Consider the following 24,504-nt stretch of genomic DNA (forward strand, 5'->3'; position numbering starts at 1 on the left):
CACCCACCTTAGTCGTCTATTCTAAGATGAACAGTCCCAGTTTTTTTTAATTTCATATGGAAGCTGTTTCATACCCCTAATCATTTTTGTTGACCTTCTCTGTACTTTTTTCCAAGACTTAATATATCTTTTATATAGCTAATATATGACTAATTAATTTTTTTATGTATTTTCCATGATAAAATGCCATATGCCAATACTTATTTCTTTTTATTCCTTTCCCTTTACTGACGTCTCTTTTGCATCAATGAATCCATATACTGAAAAAGTTCAGGATTTTATACATCCTGTATCTTAACATAAGTAAATAAGATACTAGGGCAAACACAGTTTTCAAATTCCATATTAGGAGATTCACATCTCTTGGACAGGGTAAAAAGGAAGGAAAACCTTCACATCTGTAGAGAGGGAGTTTGAACTTTTATCACAGTTGGAGAAATACAGATAATGCTAGAAGAAAAGGAGTACTTGTGGCACCTTAGAGACTAACAAATTTATTTGAGCATAAGCTTTCGTGAGCTACAGCTCACTTCATCAGATGCATTCAGTGGAAAATACAGTGGAGAGATTTATATACATAAAGAACATGAAAAAATGGGTGTTACCATACACACTGTAACAAGAGTGATCACTTAAGGTGAGCTATTACCAGCAGGAGAGAAAAAACCCTTTTGTAGTGATAATCAAGGTGGGCCATTTCCAGCAGTTGACAAGAACGTCTGAGGAACTCTGTGTGTGTGTGTGTGTGTGTGTGGGGGGGGGGATAAACATGGGGAAATAGTTTTACTTTGTGTAATGACCCATCCACTCCCAGTCTTTATTCAAGCCTAAGTTAATTGTATCCAGTTTGCAAATTAATTCCAATTCAGCAGTCTCTCGTTGGAGTCTGTTTCTGAAGTTTTTTTGTTGAAAAATTGCCACTTTTAGGTCTGTAATCGAGTGACCAAAGAGATTGAAGTGTTCTTCGACTGGTTTTTGAATGTTATAATTCTTGACGTCTGATTTGTGTCCATTTATTCTTTTACGTAGAGACTGTCCAGTTTGGCCAATGTACATGGCAGAGGGGCACTGCTGGCACATGATGGCATATATCACATTGGTAGATGTGCAGATGAACGAGCCTCTGATAGTTGGCTGATGTGATTAGGCCCTATGATGGTGTCCCCTGAATAGATAGATATGTGGACACAGGTGGCAACAGGCTTAGTTGCAAGGATAGGTTCCTGGGTTAGTAGTTCTGTTGTGTGGTTGCTGGTGAGTATTTGCTTCAGGTTGGGGGGCTATCTGTAAGCAAGGACTGGCCTGTCTTCCAAGATCTGTGAGAGTGATGGGTCATCCTTCAGGATAGGCTATAGATCCTTGATGATGCGTTGGAGAGGTTTTAGTTGGGGGCTGAAGGTGATGGCTAGTGGCGTTCTGTTATTTTCTTTGTTGGGCCTGTCCTGTAGTAGGTAACTTCTGGGTACTCTTCTGGCTTTGTCAATCACTTCAGCAGGTGGGTATTGTAGTTGTAAGAATGTTTGATAGAGATCTTGTAGGTGTTTGTCTCTGTCTGAGGGGCTGGAGCAAATACGGTTGTATCGTAGAGCTTGGCTGTAGACGATGGATTGTGTGGTGTGGTCTGGGTGAAAGCTGGAGGCATGTAGGTAGGCATAGTGGTCAGTGGGTTTCCAGTATAGGGTGGTGTTTATGTGACCATCGCTTATTAGCACCATAGTGTCCAGGAAGTGGATCTCTTGTGTGGACTGGTCCAGGCTGAGGTTGATGGTGGGATGGAAATTGTTGAAATCATGGTGGAATTCCTCAAGGGCTTCTTTTCCATGGGTCCAGATGATGTCATCAATGTAGTGCAAGTAGAGTAGGGGCATTAGGGGACGAGAGCTGAGGAAGCGTTTTTCTTAAGTCAGCCATAAAAATGTTGGCATACTGTGGAGCCATGCGGGTATCCATGGCAGTACCGCTGATTTGACGGTATACATTGTCCCCAAATGTGAAATAGTTATGGGTGAGGACAAAGTCAAAGTTCAGCCACCAGGTTTGCCATGACATTATCGGGGACACTGTTCCTGATGGCTTGTAGTCCATCTTTGTGTGGAATGTTGGTGTAGAGGGCTTCTACATCCATAGTGGCCAGGATGGTGTTTTCAGGAAGATCACTGATGGATTGTAGTTTCCTCAGGAAGTCAGTGGTGTCTCGAAGATAGCTGGGAGTGCTGGCAGAATAGGGCCTGAGGAGGGAGTCTAAATAGCCAGACAATCCTGCTGTCAGGGTGCCAAAGCCTGAGATGATGGGGCGTCCAGGATTTCCAGGTTTATGGATCTTGAGTAGCAGATAGAATACCCCTGGTCAGGGTTCCAGGGGTGTGTCTGTGCAGATTTGTTCTTGTGCTTTTTCAGGGAGTTTCTTGAGCAAATGGTGTAGTTTCTTTTGGTAACCCTCAGTAGGATCACAGGGTAATGGCTTGTAGAAAGTGGTGTTGGAGAGCTGCCTAGCACCTCTTATTCATATTCCGACCTATTCATGATGATGACAGCACCTCCTTTGTCAGCCTTTTTGATTATGTCAGAGTTGTTTCTGAGGCTGTGGATGATATTGTGTTCTGCACGGCTGAGGTTATGGGGCAAGTGATGCTGCTTTTCCACAATTTCAGCACGTGCGTGTCGGCGGAAGCACTCTGTGTAGAAGTCCAGTCTGTTGTTTCGACCTTCAGGAGAAGTCCACTCAGAATCCTTTTTGTAGTGTTGGTACGAAGGTCTCTGTGGGTTAGTATGTTGTTCAGAGGTGTGTTGGAAATATTCCTTGAGTCGGAGACATCGAAAATAGGATTCTAGGTCACCACAGAACTGTATCATGTTCGTGGGGGTGGAGGGGCAGAAGGAGAGGCCCCGAGATAGGACAGATTCTTCTGCTGGGCTAAGAGTATAGTTGGATAGATTAATACTATTGCTGGGTGGATTAAGGGAACCTCTGTTGTGGCCCCTTCTGGCATGTAGTAGCTAAGATAGTTTAGTGTCCTTTTTCTTTTGTAGAGAAGCAAAGTGTGTGTTGTAAATGGCTTGTCTAGTTTTGTACCAAGAACTGTGTTTGGTATTACCCTAAGTGGTGAAACTTAACTATGAGAGAGAGAGGTGTTTTTACTCACAAACATTTAAAAATGACTCTCTAATGGCTATGGATCTCTAGCGGCTTTCTGACTTGTGCAGTTTTTCCGAGGAACATCAAAAACCAATAAATTACTATTCAATAAATGGGGTGAAGAGAAAAGATGCAAATTACTCTTCAATAGTTTACTTGTGAATTTCATTCTATTGACACATTTATGGCATTAGAATTAGAGAAGGTGATTTATAACAATGGAGTCTTCTGTCAGTGATGCTTCTACTTAAAAGGAAGAGCATAAGGCTTAAGTAAAATAAAACAGTAATACAATGACAATTTTAAGAAGTATTTTAACATACAGGGCTTTATATGTAGGTTTAAACATTTCCCTTACAAATGATAAACTGGACTGCTTTAGGGAATATACTTCCCAGGAAAGAGATACAGATCTACATACCATGCTATACTGCTCAGGTGAGAACAAGGATTTATATTTCAGTAAATTCCCAGAATGTGACTTAGTATCAGACTCAGGAAGTATGCTTAGGCATGTGCTTTTAAGGCCCACTGAAGCTTTACTTTTTAAAAAAATATTATGAATGACTGTTGTTAAATTAGGAAAATTAAATACTATTACACAGGCTTTGCTAATTAAGAAGTTTTAAAATATATTACAGGACAAAAAACTGTAAAGGTCCTGTTCCCCCTGCGCACCCCATTTAAAAAAAATCAGATTATAGAACCCGATTTTCAGTGAGGCATCAATATGGCCTCAAATTATATGCACATAACTTTATGAATATATGCACCTGCCTAAGCATTTTTCCAGCACTGCCCCTGCAGACATAGGTGATGAAATTTATCATCTGCAAGTGCAGATGTTAATGATAAATGTGCATGCTCACAAGTGGAAATCAGGTCCTAAGTGAACATTATTTTGGTGAGAAAATGGTTGATAACACTGGAATGTAGTATAAAGAATTATTGGAACAAGATATCAGCTTGCTAAGCAGATCAAAGAATTCAGCTCGATTTGTCTGTACAGTAGTCAATCTTTTCATAACTTTTTTTTGCAACTGTATATACACACATTTCAGAGAGGAGATCAAGTAAAACGTAAAAAAACTAGTTACCTACAAAACCTGATGTGCACAGTGCTTATGAAGATTATTAAAATGCACATATGTGAAATATGTTTATAGATTTTTATTTTTTAAAGTTTCTATGCTCCTGAAAAGTCTGCAATCATTTATTAGCATTAGTTTTTAAACTGTACTTTTTTTTTTTTTGGCATTCTCGCACACTCACAATTCTGAGCAGGGCCTTGGATCCTCCAAGCTGCACACTGCGGACAGATCCTTGTGTCTGCACAGAAGCCAAGAGACCCAGGATTGTAAATTGAAGTTCCTCATGTTTTCATCCTTCAATTTTATCTGAGGCACTATGTTTCCTCCAAATCCTCTTCTCCCCATATCTTGTTTTTAATTACCTAAGCTTGCAGTAAAATTTTCGTAGCTGCTTGAATGCATTCTTAATACAGTACTGCACTAGCTACCTCTTCCCATAGAAGGAGTGTGTTAATTTATATAATACTCTTAGTCCTCACTGGGCCAATGTTCCTCCCAAACCTTGCTCTTTTAAATGTTTTCGTAATCAGCCTAGGGCTCATGTAAGCCCATTAACATTTTTATCCATTTATGAAGGAACATTTTTAAGAGAGCCCATTACAATATAAGAAGGGAAGCATCCATATTATTATTATTATTATTTTTTTTTACACAATTAAAAAAAGACAAAGAGAAAAAGAAAAACCAGAAGGTAGTGCTTAAAAAGTCATCCCAAACCCCAGAGGAGTTCCTAGATTTTCTCCAAGTCCCAGGTCTGCAGACTCTCCCATGTACAGAAGACTGCTGCCCACCTTTTTCACACATACAAAAACAGAATCAGTTCACTCCCATTCTATAAATTTTTTTTCTCCCTATTCAAGATTCTATATATATTGCTCTCCTCATATTTCAATCCACTATAGCCTTGATTCCACCTATCTCACTAATCTTTTTTCTTCTGGCTCTCTTCCCTGCTTGTCTAGCACTGGCCTCCTCTCTGCCTGTTAACACAATCTCACCACTGTTGGTGTAAGAGACTTCTCTGCACCTCCTGACATCTGGAATAGACTTCTTGTATGTTTCTGCCTCGTCAACTCTCCATCTGTTTTCAACTAATGACAGCTAAAAAGAAATGAGAAAATAAGTTCAAGTTTGAGTTTAGTTAAGGATTCTAGTGAGGAACGGTCAACCTTATGGGTTGCAATTGTGTGTTCTACTAGCCTTGCCTATGGTAACCCTTGACAAAACTTCAACACAGTGGTGATCTGTATGGCTAAAATATACATTTTTAGTTAAAATATAATTCTTGATCCCCAAATATATTTATGTCCAAAGCAGAAGCGGTTGTCTACTATTATCATTATTATATATTATTTATCCAGTAATAGTGCCTATGGGCTCTAGTCAGGGCTACTCTGTGTTAGTCGCTGTACAAACATATAACAAAAAGATGGTCCCTCCCCCAAAAGAGCTTACAATTTAAGACTAAGTTGAGAGACAACAGGCAATAGAGAATGTCAAAGGGAGCACTAGGAAACAATTAAACAATACTGGTCAGCATGATAAGTGGCAGTCACAGCATCTCTAATCATTGTGTATGGAATTTGTTTAGACAAAAACAGACGGAGTGTAGAAATAAATTGTCAGTGGCAGCAGACTATAAACTTTATTAGCCAACTAAAAGTAAGACACTTAAAGAGGTTAGCTAAAACCATGCCCATGAAGAGATTTAAGTCTGACATACATGCCAGGCAGTAACTGGTTTTGGGAGACAGCAGGAAATTAAAATATTTATCAGGATTGTCTGTTAATGGTAAAAGCTCAAGACTAAGACCACTTTGTACAACTGTGACAACTTCTACAACTCAAGAGTGATAGCTTACTGTTTTCTGTCTAAATAAAGAAAAAGTTACAACCTGGTGTTACTGCACCACTGGATCTCTTAATTTATCTGTAAATATATCTATATCTTCATGGAGGACAGGATAGCTGCCATTTTGTTGGCATTTGTTTATTTGTATGATTCAATAGGTACTTCTTAGCTGACCAGAACAAAATAAAACCTTATATCACCCCTTTTGCAGCAACTGGAAATGGTCTCAAAATCCAAGGGTGTAAAAAATATTTTCTTATATGATGGCTAAGAATCAATCACATAGAGCACAATTAGTTATGGTTCATGCTTCAGCTGAGTTCTGCATCACTGCGGATATCTAGCATGTGTTCAAAGTATTAATTAGAATGGCTCCATGGAGCAAACATACAGCATAGTCTTGAGACTTCTATCACTAAGTGTTGCTGTGTAACAGAAGCTAACAAAAAACCTCAAAACAAGTATAATGGAGATTGAAAGTATTCCAAAGTAAATGCCTTTAAAACATGCTTAGAAAATAGATCTCTACGAGTTTAAATGTTGTGTATCGAATTTATAAAAAATGTTATGAAAGAAAATAAGAATAGCTGATCTATTAATATCAATTGTTAACCATTCACCCTACATTCAGTACATCCTCTTTTACTAGAAAAAATGTCTTACTCAACTGCTGGAGTAGTACTAACAATGAACTTATACGGACGCACCACAATTGTATCTTACAAGATCCAGAAAGCTAAGGATGAGATGAGAAATGCCTTTTGATCTGGGCAAAAACATAATGCAATCTTTTAAGATCTTATTTCTTGTTTTAGTAAATGCAAATATTATGCCTATTAATATTTTGTTCATTGATATCAGGATACTCAGAGTATTTAATAAACTTATTAAAAATTGGAAGTTGTGGCAACCTATGTTCTGAATTGAAATTAGGGTATATATTCACTTTTACTTATTAGATAAACTGTGATTATATACAAGCTCGAAGTCTTGCTCATATCGTTGCAATGTCTGAGGCATGGAGAGGAGGTAAGTTCTCCTCAATATCTTGTGTATGTTCCTTTCAGTGTATCTGCAGGACTTTCACATTTTCACTCGTGGCTCCCAATCATTTTTTGGGAGGTGGTGGTTGTATATAGTAATTTTATAATTACTGGAAGACATTTCCCACAGAATCTAGAGCCTTATAGTACATTGCAGGAAGGGAGCTCAAGAAGTTATCCTCGTAAGGCTATAAGAATTACCTTGACTCCCCAGCTACTTTTGCTGATCCACTACATTTTAGTGAATTTTACACTAAAATAAGTTAGGCTCCAACCTTGCAAACATGGATGCACATACTTTACTTCATATGAGAGTACTGATTTGAATAGGACTACTACTCATGTATATAAAGTTAAACTTATACATATGTATGTGCAGCTTCAGGGTCTACATTTTTACTGGTTAAGATATTTCTCAGAGGATGTACAGAACCTCCATTTCTAGAAATATTGATAAAATAAAAATTCTGTGAATCCAAAAAGACTGTATCAGTGCTCCTGTATCAATATTTATTAGAAAACAAGAACCCTCAATAGAGGAAAAGAAAGCAATACTTCAAACGTAAGTAATACTAGAGTTATAAATGAGCAAGATGACATTGTAAAGAGGCTGACTTTCATCCATGGTGAAAAGCCGTCCTTCTAAATGAAATGCTTAAGTTGTTAGCTTTCATAAGCTAGTCATGTAATAAAAAAGGGTAAGAATGTCTGACTAGATTAGACCTCAGCTTTAAGGTCAGTTCCAGATGCCATAAGAATAATTTGGTGACTAAGGGGAGGAAAAATTAGCTAATAAGTAGAAGGTAGTTGGTTTTAAATGCCTCTTAAAAGGTGTTCCTCCCACCCCCCGGTTATAAAGTACACTAAGTTCTAGAAACAAAGAATATAGACAAATAAAACAGAAGATGTTTTATACAGATCAAGCTGAAGAAAGTTCACTGTACTGAGCATATACTGTTATCCTTTATTGGGTCTGATGCATCTTTAGCCTGCTTTCCCAAATAAAATAAATAGGAATTAAAAACAATAAGCTCTGACATAGCTAGCTAAAATAGATAATTCTAAATTAAAAAAAACAAACCCCTCCCCCCCCCCAATAATTGTAAGTAACACTATGGGCCCTGACCATCCTTCTACTGAAGTCAACAAGACCTGGCCCTAAAAAATATGTTGCTTTCATCAATACTGCAGTTATTTTCAGATTTTCAGTTTTAGAGGACGTTCATTTGGTGTATAGGCTTCCATATTGTGGCATTTTGGAACGGCTTCTCAAAATTAGCTATTTTTACACTAAAAATGAACAAAAACATTGCAAGACCTACCCAAATTCAGATGTTAAGGAAAATATTTGGTTTCCTAATACAAAATTTGTGTTCTCTAAAACTAGGGAAGAAACTTGTTTATCCAAGCTTGAAGACAGAATTCCATACAACTTTGTTCACTGAGAAATACACAAGGTTTTAAAGCCTGTTGTGCATTTACTGTAGTTTAAAATCATAGAATCACAGAACTGGAAGGGACCTCAAGAGGTCATCTAGTCCAGTCCCCTTCACTCAAGGCAGGACTTAGTATTATCTAGACCATTCCTGACATGTGTTTGTCCAACCTGCTCTTAAAAATCCCCAATGATGGAAAATGAAACAAAGGAAAGTTCTCTCTCTCCTATTTTTCTATTTTTAAAATGAGAATAATAAATAATATAATATGGAGCATAAAACGAGCAAGCATTTCAAAACTGTGGTTGCATAGTACTATGCACTTACAGATTCTCTAATTCTGGCCAATTCATAATGAAACACTCTACTAGCAACTCCTCCAACTATACATCAATTCTAAGGTTACCAATTTTGGTTGGACATATTCCTGGAGGGTTCATCACATGACATTGTTAATTAAAGATTAATATTTAATTCCTGGAGACTTCAGGACAATCCTGGAGGGTTAGCAACCCTAAGCTATTCACATAAACCAATGGATATCCTTTAACTTATAAAAGTGTATGCATGATCCTTGTTTTTAATATCTGCACAATATTTTAAAAGTCTGGAACCTAAAGTTAACCTATTAAATCCATAGGAAGTTGTTTGCCCAATTTTAAAAAGCACCGAGCAGCCAACTCCTCCCAAGAACCTCATCTGATTTCATATAATCATAGAAATGTAGGCCTGCAAGGGACCTCAGTAGGTCATCTAGTCCAGTCCCCTGCACTGGGCCACGACAATAGCAGCTACTAAGAATTCAGCACTTTGGAAAAACCAGGTAGGTGCCTAACTGTGGACGTAGGATCCTAACTTTCGACTGCTATGTTTTTAAAGCTATGTTTTAAAGCGCTTCATATGGATGAATACCTAAATACAGGTAATACCTAAATACAGGTAAAATATTACTGAAACAATTCAGTGAATAGGAATATAATATGCTATATCACAATTCAGTTTTATAAAGAATAGTACTCAAAAGTATTCTGCTTCAACTATGTAGTACATGAAAGAGAAAATTCACATTTTACTTCATGACAGAAAGTTTACTGCACTTCTAAATGAACAACAATCTTCAAAAATACACTTCTCATGGTTTATGTCACGCGCACATTTTATACTTGAAGGTTAGAACAATTATTGTTTGGGCTGAAAAGACAGTACAAAACAGAGTGCTTAAGATTACTGAAACAAACAAAAAAAATTACAGCCAAATATATCGTATTTGAAATCACCTTTCTTGGATCATAATTCAAAGACAATGACAACTAACATTATGGGCAAAAGAGAGATATAAATCCCAAATATGAAACATTCTTGTAAAGCAGGACAACTACCACCAAAAACAAACATAAAAATGGATAGACTTACGTAAATGAATATGTTGAAACAAATATTTTGTGATGTGAGGTACGGTAGAGTTGGAGTGCTACGGTATATTTCCACATATTCAACTCATTTCAAATCATCTACTTTAAAGTTTGAAATCAGCAGATCATTGGCTATTTGCTGCTGTCTGTCATCATATGACCTCTTTGTTGCGATGTTGAGATAAGATACATTCAAATAAGCAAAAAATTAACTGCATGATCAGATATGAATAACCATATCTGCCAATTATGAAGGCAAATTGTAAGTAAAAATGCAAGCATACAACTTAGTATTCATAATAAATACATTTTCAAGCATTTAACATTATCAATATTTTAAAAAGAATTTAAATAATAAATGCAACTATTTTATACAGAACTGTACCATTTATTATACACACAAGTTCATCAGTTCCCTTTGTTTACAAAGGCTGGTTACAGATAATCATATGGAATGTTACAGTACCATCTTGCATAAAATTTTAGTACAATTTTGTACTTGAAAAAAGGGTGCAAAACACCAGCCTAATAAATCTGACTGAATTGAAATACTTTTTTTTTAAATTACATCATTAACACATACACCACAAGCTATACATAAGCCCACTTTTCAGTCACCACTTCAATATATTGTAGCAAGTACATTAGGTTACAACTGATTCCATCTAGTCAGTTAAATTTATTAAAGGCTTGCACTGCTACTCACTCTGGAACCTTTGAGCTGTAAGCTTGTATGCATGAATTACAAAGCTCTTGTTAGTACAGTTGAAAGGAGATCAACGCTGGTTGCCAAGTACTAGTCACAAGAGATTTCCTCAGAGAAGTCTCAGTTAGGAACAAACATTCTTTTTTGGGATACTTTTTTTCTTTCAAAAATAAAAAAGTTTTATCTTTTCAAGACTCTCCATTCTGTACCTTGGGTGCTGGTGGATGCATGAAGTCCTTAAAGGGAACTAGTGCCTCCTTGAGAGCTGAACAGACTTCTGAGGATGAGCAAGTGATACATTCAACTAAAGTTGGGTACAACGCAATAACTTGTGCCCATGTGTTTGCATCAACTGTAACAGAAAAGTACAAAATGAAATAATGTAATATTGTTCATATTTTTACAGTAGAAAAGCATTTTTATGTAAAGAAAAATACTAAAAGCTATGAGACACCAGATTTTTACCTCAATATCTCATTGAACCCCAAATGGTATTTTTAATATAAAAAGGGGAGAGCAGCTCAGGACCTCAACCACCCTGTCAAAATTGGTGCTACGAGGTGGAAGATTTGTGAGGTTGAATATTGGGAAATGGGTGGTTTTCTCCTCTGGAATCTTTGTCTCTTGCACTGAAGTTCATATAGCCTCTGGGAATTGAACGGGGCAGGACCTCTGTGCTGTCTGGGACCTACTAAACTCTCTCTTTTGGGTACATGTATAGATCATAGAATATTAGGGTTGGAAGAGACCTCAGGAGGTCATCTAGTCCATTCCCCTGCTCAAAGCAGGACCAACACCAACTAAATCATCCCAGCCAAGGCTTTGGCAAGCCAGGCCTTAACAACCTCCAAGGATAGATCCTCAGAGAAAATGTAAATGTAAAACTGCTTTGGAGTCCTTTAATGCGTGCACTCATCCTGTGCTGTCAGTGAACAGTTTAGTACCATATTCTGGACCTCCTCTGGAAATCCTGAGAGCTGAAACCAGGAGGTCCTCTTCAAAACTACTGCCTTAGAAATAGACTGAATGGCAGTATCAGCAGTGTCAAGAGAGGCCTGAAGAGATGGTATGGCGAGCAGTTGGCCTTCTACAATAATTGCCTGGAATTGCTCTGTGTTCTCTGCTGGTAGATATTCAATAAAGGAGTTCAGCCTGACATAATTTGTATGGTTGTACTTCGTCTGGTAGTTGGGGATTCTGAATTGTAAAGTAGCTGAAGATTATTTTCTACCAAACATGTTGAAGTGCTCTTCCACCTTGCTGTGTCCTAGAGCTCAGTGTCCAGCCCAAGCCCGAACATCTACACTGTGATTAAACAGCCCCTTAGTTCAACTCCCGTGAACCCAAGTCAGCTGGCCTGGGCCAGCTATGGGTTTTTAATTGCAGTGTGGACATACCCTTAGTGGCCAAGGAGCGAAGAAGGCATCTCCTAATGAGTTATGGTGGTGTTCCCCTCCCCGCGCCTCACAAAATTGTGGGAATTTCTTGTTGCATGGCATCAGGAAGAAGTCTATCCCTAGACAGCCATAGGTGAGAACTACCCGTAGGATAGGATAGCTCAGCTCCCATTTGTAGTCCTCACAGAAATGTCTGTTCAGTGATGCTTCGCAGACCTAACAGAAATGCCACTGAGATGTTGATTTGGTGGGTTATGCACCAGTTACAAATTTCATTGCTTCTGTGCACAAGGATTGGGATTGTGCTCCTCCTCAGCAGTTTACATAATATATGGTAGCTCTGTTGTCCATCATGTCTCTTCTGAGTGACCCTTGATTTTGAGTAAAAAATGACTGCACTTACATTGAACTGCTCTGAGCTCAAATAGATTGATGTGAAGAACAGGACCCTAATGGGTCCACCTGCCTTGTGCCATGAAGTCACCATGGAGGTGAGCTCGCCAGCGTAACAGAGAGGCATCTGTGATGCTGGTCCTTGTGGGGGATGAATGCAAGCATACCTTGCAGGGATTTTTCCACTCACAGAGAGTGACAGATCAGAGACAGACACCCTCTTGGACAAGCTGTGCTTGAGCCAGGCTTGAAGGCATTGGGAATGAAGTCTGGGATGAGGTCTTACAAACGTACAGGCTGCATATGGCCCACAAACTGCAGACAGACCCTTGCTGTAGTTTGTGTGTGGGAAATTAATAAATATTACATTAAAAAGTTTAAATTAAAAAAAAAATCAGACTGGCAAGCTAGCTAATTTTAAGTTAACTGACACTGCAAAACTCTGTCTCTAGCACAGGCAGCTGAGGAAAAAACTGGAGTGGCAGCAGGTTTCAGACTGGAGCACAAGGACGTATTAGGTGCAGGGGCAGACACTGCTACCAAACACACACACACCTGAAGTGTGCTACTAAACACTCGCACACCCATCGGGACAACTACTCTAAGAACCACCTATTTATCAGGGATGGGGTAGATACACAAAGATGACTATCCTGCCTCACAAAGAAAGAGCTGACAGACAATGAAGTTATGTTGTGGCTTTGTGCGCAAGTTAACCATCTACTATATAAAGCTAAAGCATTTTCAGGTTAGTAGGTCTCCAGGGTTTAATGTAATGCATACTATGCTTTAGGATCATAAACTGGATAGAAAATCTCAGATACAGTAGATTCCGCTTATTAACAAACTCTTGGTTTCCAGCAAAAGTTTCCATTATCCAGAAGTTGCCAACAAGTGGAAGGCAGGTTTGTGGGGCTGTGGCCAAGAAAGAAAGTGCTGGGACATGCGGGTATAACCTTGAGAGCGCATGGAAAGGTACCACGCAGCTCCATGTGTCCCCAGAACCACCATTCCCTGTGGAAAGCCCCAGCATCGGGGATGCAGCTCCCCATCCTGCTGCTAATCTGCCCACAACCTCCCCTCCCAGCCCACAGTGCTGGGATTTTGGCAGGAGATACAGGCACTCCAGTCTGTTACCTCCTTTGCTGGCAGCAGGTCTCTGGGTGCAGTCGGGTTTGTGGAACTACAGCCAGGGAAGGCACGTCCCAGTGCTTCCTTCCCTTGTGGAAGCCCCACAAACCTGCCTGTGGCTGGGACCTTTCTACCAAAAAAAATTCTCAGTAGTGTCATGCAGTTGCTACTATTTGAATCCCATTAAGTCAATGTGATGGGACTGGTTCCTGGCAAAACGTTGCTATTAACTGGAAGTTGTTAATATCAGGACTGCTATTAAGTGGAATCTAGCATATTTTGCTCTTGTTTTGCACATTATTTCAGTAATGCACTGCAGAAAATTTCTGTATGATTTTATAGACTTCCAGAGTTGGCAAAAAGCAGCAGCTTTTTAACAGTGTCCATTCTATTCTTGTTGAAAGCTTCCTTAGTTTTGTATTTTTCTCTTCTGTTTGTGCTAAAAAAAATGTAGAGAAAGTTTTAAGGGAGTTTTCAAGCGGCACTTTAAGGAATGTGATCATGCCTGAAAAAAATGTGAGCCTCCTTGAAAAGTGACAGTTAAAAATGTGCTTCTGATTGGGGTAGGAGAGGAAAATAAAAGCAATTAGCCATCCAAAGTGATAGCTGCAAGAGTCTTTTTGAAGCTTTTCAGTAACCAGGCCTCTTGTCAATTTTAGAACCCTTCCAGAATGCAAGAACAGAGACAGCAGAGGGCATGAAAGAACAGCACAACACATGTAATATCCACGATAGTACTTCTCATCCAGTTCAACAGCTGGGAGTTTTAAACTATATGCCTTGTTTAGTTTGCTATTTTGAGCTCCCTGTCCTAAGAAAGTTTTTTCCAACAGCTTGAAGTTTTACTTTTGATTTTGGAATACAATGGTTAAAAACAAGCACAGCTCTTGATGAACATTCCTTAATTGACTATGGTCAAGAATGACCTGGATGTAAGTTTTCCAAGAGCAATGGTTAAGACTACTGGTGAACACTGCCCATAGGGACCAAAAATGTTCTAAAAGCAACAGGAGTTCTGCTCGTGTAGCCAACACTCAGAAGTAAAAATATTACACAGACAGTATCTTTAGAAAAAGTAAACTTATCCCTATCACGTTACATAAATGACTATCTTAATCTTAATGGACCTAATACTGAATGAGAGCTGTAAGACTGAATAGAATATGGTTTGGGTAAATAAGGATTAGCAAGATTAAGGGATGTAGACTACAATGGGAGATAGCTACAAAGATAGAATGAAATTTTTTTTAAATCTCTTATCATATTTTATAGGAATTATTTACCAAAAAATGTTTTAGATTAAGAAAGGGCATTGGTACCACAGCTGGAAGCTTTCTAGTCTAGTGATACTCTAGTGATACTCTTTTGTAAAGTGCTGTGAGAGCGACTGATGAAAAGCTCTATATAAGAGTTAGATATTATTTTGTGTCACCTGCATCTCAGAGATGTAGGCTGATGGACCTATTAAAGAGATGTTTTAAAAATTTCTACTTTCTACTTGAAAGGGCAAATTAAGAATCTTATGGAGGATACTTTTCTTGGAAATAGCGATTTTTGCACAAACATATTACATCCACAATTTTGTTTAGACTTCTGATTAAAACAACTTACCATTTTCAGGCTGAGTTTTCTTAAGTGAATCTATTAGAGTACTGACAGCTTTTAAAACGAATATGATTTCTGTTACTTGCTGCCTACAAGGGGAAAAATATAAACTATCATCAACTGTACAATTTCAAAAAATGTTTCCCAGAATATGATTCTTCTGTTGACTTTTATATAGCAAATACAAAAACAAATTTTGAACAATAAAACCTTTGGGACACAACCCAGTGAAACCAAGGTTATTTAAAGCTGTAATTAACATTCATCTTTAGCTGATGCCATTTCCCCACCTGTGACCAATTTATATTTAATTTAATTTTTAGAAATCATGTCAATACAGGCCTCAATCATGCAAACACTAATATATGTGCTTAACTTCAAGCATATAAATAGTCCCACAGAAGTAATTTATTCAATCATGTACTCAATGGATAAAATTTGCAAAAGCTTTTGAATGGGACTGAGATGCCTAAGTTATTTAAGTGTTTGGGTAAACAAGGCTCTAGCAAGATTAAAGGATGTAGACTACAATGGGAGATAGCTACAAGGATACAGTGAAATTTTCTTTAAGCTCTTATCGTATTTTATAGGAATTATTTACCAGAAATGTTTCAGATTAAGAAAGGGCATTGGTACCTTTAAAAATTTTACAATATATTTATGTTCAGCTTTCTATTTCAACAATTATGGTATGAATAATGCTTCAGAATACTGTTACTTTGCTATTATTTTATTTTTAGGAACTTGATTATTTTCTCATCAACCTATCAATACCTCTGCTAGAAATAAAGGAAGAGATGGTTACAGAAACTTCTATTTCATTGTCTTTGAAAATTGTACTACTATATGTTGCACTCCTGAACTCTGGGTAATAGTCCTGAGGATAACCACTTCTTAAGGTCCTTCCAATCAAAAGCTTCCCAAATTTGGCATTGACATTTGATCTGAAACTCCCTGCCCTTACACATTCTTCCATAAGAAATGGTAACTCACCCTGTGCAGTAACTGCAGTTCTTCGAGATGTGTCCCTCTGTGTCCACACTCTAGGAGCATTTGTGCCCCTTGTACTTCCATGGGAGATTTTTCATAGCAGTGTCTGTTCAGCCTGAGCATGAGTGTTACTCCACCTTGTGCTCCATGGTGTTGCTATATAGCATTGCACAGACTAACCATCGTCAGTTCCTTCTCTACCATGAAGCCCCATGACAGGTAACTGCAGCAGAGCAGAAGGAGGGTGGGTAGTGGAGCACCATCAGGTCATACATCTTGAAGAACTGCAGTTACTGCACGGGATGAGTAACCATTTCTTCTTCCTCGAATAGTGTCCCTATTGGTTCTCCACTCTAGGTGACTACAGAGAAGTTCCCTTTTAAGGAAGAGGCGGCTTTGGAGTCTAATTCAGTGTGTAAGAAAGTACTGCTGAGCCAAACACAGTATCAGAAGCAGAGTGGTGAATTATAGCATAGCATTCAGCAAATGTATGCATGGAAGCTCGTGTTGAGGTTTTAAATATTTCAATGATAGGAACATTCTTAAGAAAGGCTGGAGGTGGAAACAGATTTCAGAGTGAGTTTGTATGTCAGTGGGTGCTTCAAGATTATGAGATCGGTAGCAGTTACTAATGCAGTCAGTTATCAAGCTAGAGAGCCTCTGTTTAGAGATTGCAACTCCTTTTGTTCTGTCTGTGATCAAGACAATATCGGGAGGTCATCCTGAAATGTTTAGTCCTATCAAGGCCAGGGCTCTCCTAACATCAAGCGTGTGGAGCAATGCCTCCCTCTGATCCTGGTGAGGTTCATAGTGAAAGACAGGGATGTGAATGGGCTGATTAATATGGAAATCAGAGGGTACCTTTGGAAAAAACTTGGTATTGTCATAATGTAATATTGTCTCTGAAAAATATGGTGTGTGCCATAAAAACCCCATTTCCCCTACTCAGTGAGCCAATGTGATGGCAATCAGAAATGTCACTTTTACTGAGAAACAGAGCTGTGAGCAGGCAGCCATAGGTTCAAACAGTGGTCTTGTAAAGCATTTAAGAACCAAACTGAGGTTCTGAACTGTAGTAGGGCATTTAACTGGCAGAAAAACCTTGCACAGGCCTTTGAGGAACCTCATTGTTGTTGGGTGGGCTGAGAGAGTAACCTTCTATTGGAGGGTGGCTGCCAAATGAATGCTAATGGAACTCGGTGATAACTCCGAGGTCTGTAGTTCTAGAATGTAGTCCAGTACATCTGGCAGCAATGCGGTTGTTGGTGCAATGTGTTTGAGATCGTACCAATGGGCAAATCTTGTCCATTTTTGTAAGTGCAGGGTGTAGACTGTTTTCTGCTGTGCAGTAGCCCCCTTTTTACTTGCTGTGAACAGGCATTTTCTATGCCCATGAATCACCGACCAGCTATGCTTTGAGGTGAAGGATTCTAAGACTGGGGTGAAGGATCTCTTCACTCTTCTATGAGAGGAGAGGAGGAGCGGCATGAAGAGTAATTGGGCAGAACACTCATCTGTATCAGATAAGGACACCATGTTTGTCAACTCTGGCCTTGTCTCTTTTTGAGTAGGACTCTGGATATTGGAGGAGTTGGGGGGAACGTATATAGAGACCCAGCGACCACTGGAAGCGAAAGGCATTCCCCAGGGATCAATGACGCTGACTAGTTCTGGAGCAAAACTGGGTGCATTTCCTGTTTATTGCTGGGGTGAAAAAGTCTATCTGGTACCCCATTGGTAGAATATGTGGTGAAGTATGGTTTAATCTATCTCCCACTCATGGTCTTGAGAGAAGTGCCTGTTGAGTCTGTCTGCGGTCACGTGCTGAACTCCTGGAAGGTATTTTGTGATAAAAATCTGATTGCATATACTCCAATTCCAAAGCTTTATAGCCTCAGCACAAGGGAGGGGGATCTTGCTCTTCCTTGCTGGTTTATATAAAACATTTATGACATGTTGTCAGTCATGACCTTTATGTTTTTGCCTCTAATTAGTGGCAGGAAACTGGAGACATGCGCATCTGCCTGCTCTTGATACCAGATAAACCCCTTTTTGAAGGCCCCAGACTCCATCTTGTATCCCCGGCCTCCATTTTGAATAAGCAAGAGTCTCTCCACTATTAGATGAAAGCTGTAGGTTATGTAGTACTTAAATTGACAGGGGAGAAGTTGACAGGGAAAACAGAGGTGAGATAACCTTTACCAGGAGGTTGGACACCTTCTGGGTACCTTAGAGACAATGTTGCAAAGTGGCATGAACAACCTGCAACAAGGCACTTGATCATAAGACTAGGTATATTAGAAACTGTGTTACAAAATGGCAAGTAATGAGGTAATTTTGATCATGAAACCAGATATGTTAAAAATAAATGTTATAAGTGGTATGTGCTCTGGAGAGTTCTGACAAAAAGTTATTAGCAAAAGCAAGCAAAAGAACATGTCAATCAAGCCTGTCAGAAAAGGATATAAGAAGAAGTACAGAGGACATCAGTGTTCTGTTCGTTTGCTTTGCCTGTTCGGTACTATCTATTCAGTCCAGTAGAGGGAAAAGACCAGGAGCAGTTCACTAAAGAGGGAAAAGACCAGGAGCAGGACAGCAGAAGAAGATCAGAGAGGAATAATCTGAAGACTGTTACCAGGAACAGTCAGCGGCCTGTGAATGACTGATCACCATAAGCAGGGTGCAGTCACTTAGCATCATGTCAAACTGTGTGGTAATATAGTTTTGGGGGGCGCTTTAGCCTGTTGTGTTGGGGATTTGTGTTATTGTGTTAAGGATTTGTGTTTGCACCAATAAAAGGGTGACTTATTTTGAAAAGATACTACCTGCATCAAACATTTATTAGAAGTCTGTATCCATGTCCTCCAGGAATTGCTTTAGCCACCCTGGAGATTCATACCTGATGGTTAATAGGTGGGTTGTTTTGAGGGAGCTTTTGGTAAACCCTGGAGGGGTCACTAGGTGAGCTACTGGGAGCATACCTAAATTCTGTTTCCAGGGTAACACTGAGTTCCAGGAGGAAGATATGCAGAGAAGTTTCTTGGGGCGTCCACCTACCCTGAACTGTTGGGTGTCTAGACGCGCATGCCATCCCAACAGAGAAGCATCTGTCATTATGACAGTCCTTGGGGGAGTACAGATGAAGGGGACTCCCGCACACAAGTTGTGAGGATCTTTCCACCAACTTTACAGAACTGGGTATGGAAAGCAACATGTTGAGACTGTCTGCTAAGCGAATAAACCATCCTGACCTACCCTTAAATACATCGCATAAGCAGTCATGTGTGATCTATAGGGCCCTACCAAATTCATGCCCATGAAAAAAGCATCACAGACTGTGAAATCTGGCCTTTGTGTGTGCTTTTACCCTATACTGGACAGATTTCATTGGGGAGGGGGGGACACCAGCATTTTGCAAATTAGGGGTCTTGACCCAAAAGGGAGTTGCAAGGGGGTCCAACAAGGTTATTTTAGGGGGATCGTGGTATTGCCACCCTTACTTCTGTGCTGCCTTCACAGCTGGGGGGCTGGAGAGTGGCGGCTGTTGGCCGGGCGCCCAGCTCTGAAGGCAGCGCTCCGCCAGCAGCAGCACAAAAGTAAGGGTGGCAATACCATACCATGCCATTCTTACTTCTGCGCTGCTGCCTTCAGAGCTCGGTGGCTGGAGAGTGGCAGCTGCTGACTGAGAGCCCAGCTCTTCAGGCAGAAGCAAGGGTGGCAATACCATACCATGCCATCATTACTTCTGTGCTGCTGCTGACAGCGGTTCTGACTTCAGAGCTGGGATACTGGCCAGCAGCTGCCACTTTCCAGCTGCCCAGCTCCGAAGGCAGCACTGCCACTAGCAGCTGCACTGAAGTAAGGGTAGCAGTACCGCAACCCCCGCTACAATAACATTGCAACTCCCCCCGAACCCCCCAACTCCTTTTTGGGTCAGGACCCCTACAATTACAACACAGTGAAATTTCAGACTTAAATAGCTGAAGTCATGAAATTTACAATTTTTAAAATCCTATGACTGTGAAAGTCACCAACATGGACTGTGAATTTGGTAGGGGCTTAGTGATCTATAATGAAAGTGCCAGCCACTGTATTCCCCAGGAGCCAGAGACAGTGCCTGACCAGGGTCTAAGGGCTGATTGGAATCTTACTGATTAAGTCTGCAGGGGACATAAACCTGTGCATTGGGAGGAAGGCTCTTTTGCACAGGGGTCAACGTGGACTTCAGATTGCTCAATTGCAGGCTCAGCTTCAGGAAGAGTTCTATGGCTTCGTACATTGCCTGAGAAGTCAGCTCCCAGGAGTGTCCTTTCAGAAGCCAATCGTCTACGTAAGGCAACACCAAAATTGCATTCCTGCAGAGATGAGCCACTATTACTGACATGATCTTTGAAAATACCTGTGGGGCATATGATAGGCCAAAATGGAGTACGCTGTACTGAAAATCATAGAAGTGTAGGACTGGAAGGGACCTCAATAGGTCATCTATTCCAGTTGCTTACGCTCAAGATAGGACTATGTAAAACTAGACCATTCCTAACAGGTGTTTGCCTAATCTGTTCTTAAACCTTCAATGACGGAGATTCCACAACCTCCCCCGGCAATTTGTTCCAGTGCTTAACTACCTTGACACAAATTTTCCTAATGTCCAACTGAAACCGCCCTTGCTGCAATTTAAGCCCATTGCTTCTGGTCCTATCCTAAGGTTAAGGAGAAATTTTTTTCCTCCCTCCTCCCTGTAACAACCTTTTATGTACTTGAAAACTATTATGTCCCCCCCTCAGTCTTTTATTTTCCACTAAACAAAACCAATTTTTTCAATCTTTCCTCATAGGTCATGTTTTCTAGACCTTTAATAATTTTTGTTGCTCTCTTCTGGACTTTCTCAAATTTGTTCACTTCTTTCCTGAAATGCAGCTCTCAGAACTAGACACAATACTCCAGTTGCGGCCTCATCAATGAGGAGTAGAGTGAAAATTATTTCTCGTCTTACTTACACCTCAGAATGAAGTTTCCTTTTTTGCAACAGTGTTACACTGTTGAGTCATATTTAGCTTGTGATCCACTATAACCCCCAGGGTCCTTTTCTGCAGTACTCCTTCCTAGGCAGTCATTTCCCATTTTGTGTGCGTGCAATTGATTTGTACTGGCCGACTTTAAAGCATAGGAATCATTTGCGGGATGGGTGGATCTCAATGTGGAAATATGCATCCTGAAGGTCAAAGGCTGAGAACTAATCTCCTTGATCCAGTGATGGGATTATTGTTGCAAGTGTCACCATTCTGAATTTTTGTGCCTTGACAAAGTTATTGAGTACTCTTAAATCTAGGCTGAATCTTCAACTACCACTCTATCTGGAATAAAACCCCTTCCCCTCTGCTGGTTCTATAGCACCTAGGTGTAGAAGGCGGTCTATTTCCTGCCGTAGCAGCTTCTCATGGGAAGGGGGAATGACAGGGAGAAGAGGAAATTATCCCCAAAACCCACTTGTCCATAGTGATGGACTCCCAAGCCCACTGGAAGTGGTAAAAGCGGTTCCCAAAAGGAGGAAGGCTGGTGAAGTCTTGCACCTAGAGTGGAGCACCCATACGGACACTACTTGAAGAACAGCAGATTTTTTTGGGTCAAATTATATTCTTAATTATAAATAAATTTTTTTCTACCATAATATATTGGCACGTTTGGTTTTTTTGTTTGTTTTTTTAAACAGTACATACCGTGGAAGAGGACACTTGCCACTTAATCTTTCATCTTCTATGTAGCGATACAGTACATCCTGTGATCTTTTCAAGAGTACAGACAGTGCCATTCTAGAGATGTATCCTTCCTGAGGAGTTGTGACTTTATTACTGAATGAAAACTGAAGCAGCGTTTCAAAGCACATCTTAGAAAATTCTTCTCTCATTCGAATATCTATTTCTGCTTCTGTCAAAGTAAAATAATCTTTAATAGTGCAACAAGCTTGGTAAACATACCGTATTTTTTAATTTCAATAGCTGCCTTAATCATACTTACAGTATTTAAAATATTTACAAATACTGTAAAGCACACATTTTGAAAAAAGATAGCAGTACAGCCATTTTTAAATAGTACATAAAATTCAGAAACAGCTGCATATTTTCAATTAGTGTTTAACTTAGCTATTAAGCTTTAATCTAAAAGCAATGTCTAGTCAGTTACACCCCTTAGTTTTATCAAGGTCACTTAATTTCAAAGAACAAGATTTTTTTTTTTTTTATGGATTGCAATTGCCTAAAATTATTACCAGAACCTATTTTAACCTGCATGCTGGAGACCAAATTGAGTGGGAAGTGGAGGAAGACAGTTTAAACAAACAAACAAACAAACAAACAAACAAACAAACAAAAGGACTCAAAGCCTAGGTAACTACAAAGACAAGAGTGCATCCTTAAAAAAAGATATTTGCCCCAAAATGCAGAAATATTACCAGAAAGTTGCAAACAAAATACTATGCATTCTTCATAGCATGAAAGTTATCCCATAGATTAAGAAATTACAGTATTTGAGATCACCTCTGTGGGCTGGAAACTTATTCATGATATTGGTGAATAAGTAATACATGCAGTTTAAAATCTTTGGTAAAATCAGTATTGTAATATGCACACTTTAATTTGCCTTCCACAGGATTTTTACACTGTTTTTATATCTTTTGTTTATAATTCAGGTAACATACCCGTAAATGAGGATGACTGAGAATGTATTGAACCTTTATTAAGCATAGTCATTATCTGACCAACAAATTCCTTGGGAATAAAATTAGCATATGGCAGTATCTCTGTGCTGATGAGCTGCACCACCTAAAACAAATGAAATACATTTAAATTTGTTTTCTAGGAAAAATTCAGTGATTAAAATTATAACTAACAGAAGACATATATAAACTTAAAGAAATGGAACAAGATACGGAAAGTTATAGTCTGGATGCATTAATTAAATGTAACAAAACAATGTTCAAATAAAGTATGAATAATGGTCATGCTCAGTGAAACTTGAGAAGCAACATCTTTTATATTTACTATGCTTACTGTTGTAAAATTGCTAATACAGGATGGCTAAACTTTTCAAAAATAGGATCTTAAAATTAGGCTTCTAAATTCATATTTTAGGCATCTGCCTGATCTTATGAAGGGCAGATCACTCAATAGATCCCATTGAATTTTGAAAATCATTGCTGAAATGTTTACTTCAATCTGAATTTGGAGTTAGGTGCCATGCCCATCAGTAGATCTGTTTTACTGCACACTAGATCTAGGTCAGTGGCTCTCAACCTTTCCAGACTACTGCACCCCTTTTCAGGAGTCTGATTGGTCTTGCATACCCCCAAGTTTCACCTCACTTAAAAACTACTTGCTTACAAAATCTGACATAAAAATATATTAGTATCATAGCATATTATTACTGAAAAATTGCTTACTTTCTCATTTTTATCATATAATTATAAAATAAATCAATTAGAATGTAAGTATTTCACTTGTATTTCAGTGTATAGTATATAGAGCAGTATAAACCAGTCATTGTCTGTATGAAATTTTAGTTTGTACTGACTTTGCTTGTGCTTTTTATGTAGCCTGTTATAAAACTAAGCAAATATCTAAATGAGTTGATGTATCCTCTGGAAGACTTCTGTGTAGGTTGAGAACCACTGATCTAGGCCACTACAGGGGACCCTGCTTCCATTATTAATCCTGAGCTCTGTATATCCCGGCTGCAGTCCTTGGGAGATAACTGAAGCTAAAGCTTAATTATCACTGCCCTTCAATCTAGAACTCTTAACTCAGCCCTGGTGTGAAAAGTGACCAGTCTCTCTTCATTCAAATGTCTCTTCCTTCTCCAAGGCTTTTCCAATGTTAACCCAACCAACTACTATAGCACACCTATTTAAACTGCAGTGCTGTCTGATAACCTGCCTGAGGTCATCAAGGGCACTATGAGTCTGAGTTGCTTCATCTGTCCATTTAGATTTAAAGTGTCTGGAGCAAGGACCATATTTTCCCGTTCTTTCTTTCTTTGTTTTTTTCTAGAGGTGAATACAGTCACTGCTTAAATAATCATGATTACTGAATGCGTGCAATCTCTTGGCTAATCAAGCGTTGCTTCACTCTTAAGAAAGTGCAACATGAGGCATTCACGTTAGGCCAGGTTGTGAACATGTTACTCTCAAATGGTAAGCAGTTACTTGTGTGAGTAACAGTTCACAAATGGAAGTAAGGGATTCACAGTGTGGTCCTCTATGAGTGTTTGAGGAGGACTATTTATGAATACAGAAATAATTCTATTTAACAATTATGGGA

The 24,504-nt window shown here is 39.2% G+C and overlaps 1 protein-coding gene across 1 annotated transcript in view; it reads right to left on the reverse strand.

Moving 5' to 3' along the window:
• Window positions 1–9,432: 9,432 nt before the first annotated feature.
• MON2 (MON2 homolog, regulator of endosome-to-Golgi trafficking) overlaps window positions 9,433–24,504 on the reverse strand; it is a 151,641-nt gene continuing 136,569 nt past the window's right edge. The window contains exons 32-35 of the mRNA XM_074942137.1: window positions 22,887–23,010; window positions 21,910–22,117; window positions 15,209–15,291; window positions 9,433–11,028 (exon numbers count right to left, since the gene is read on the reverse strand). Coding sequence (XP_074798238.1) covers window positions 10,865–11,028; window positions 15,209–15,291; window positions 21,910–22,117; window positions 22,887–23,010 — 579 coding nt within the window. The 3' untranslated portion in view covers window positions 9,433–10,864. The remainder of the gene's footprint in view (window positions 11,029–15,208; window positions 15,292–21,909; window positions 22,118–22,886; window positions 23,011–24,504) is intronic.

Source organism: Natator depressus, chromosome 1 (assembly GCF_965152275.1).
Source record: "Natator depressus isolate rNatDep1 chromosome 1, rNatDep2.hap1, whole genome shotgun sequence".
Lineage (NCBI taxonomy): Eukaryota > Metazoa > Chordata > Testudines > Cheloniidae > Natator > Natator depressus.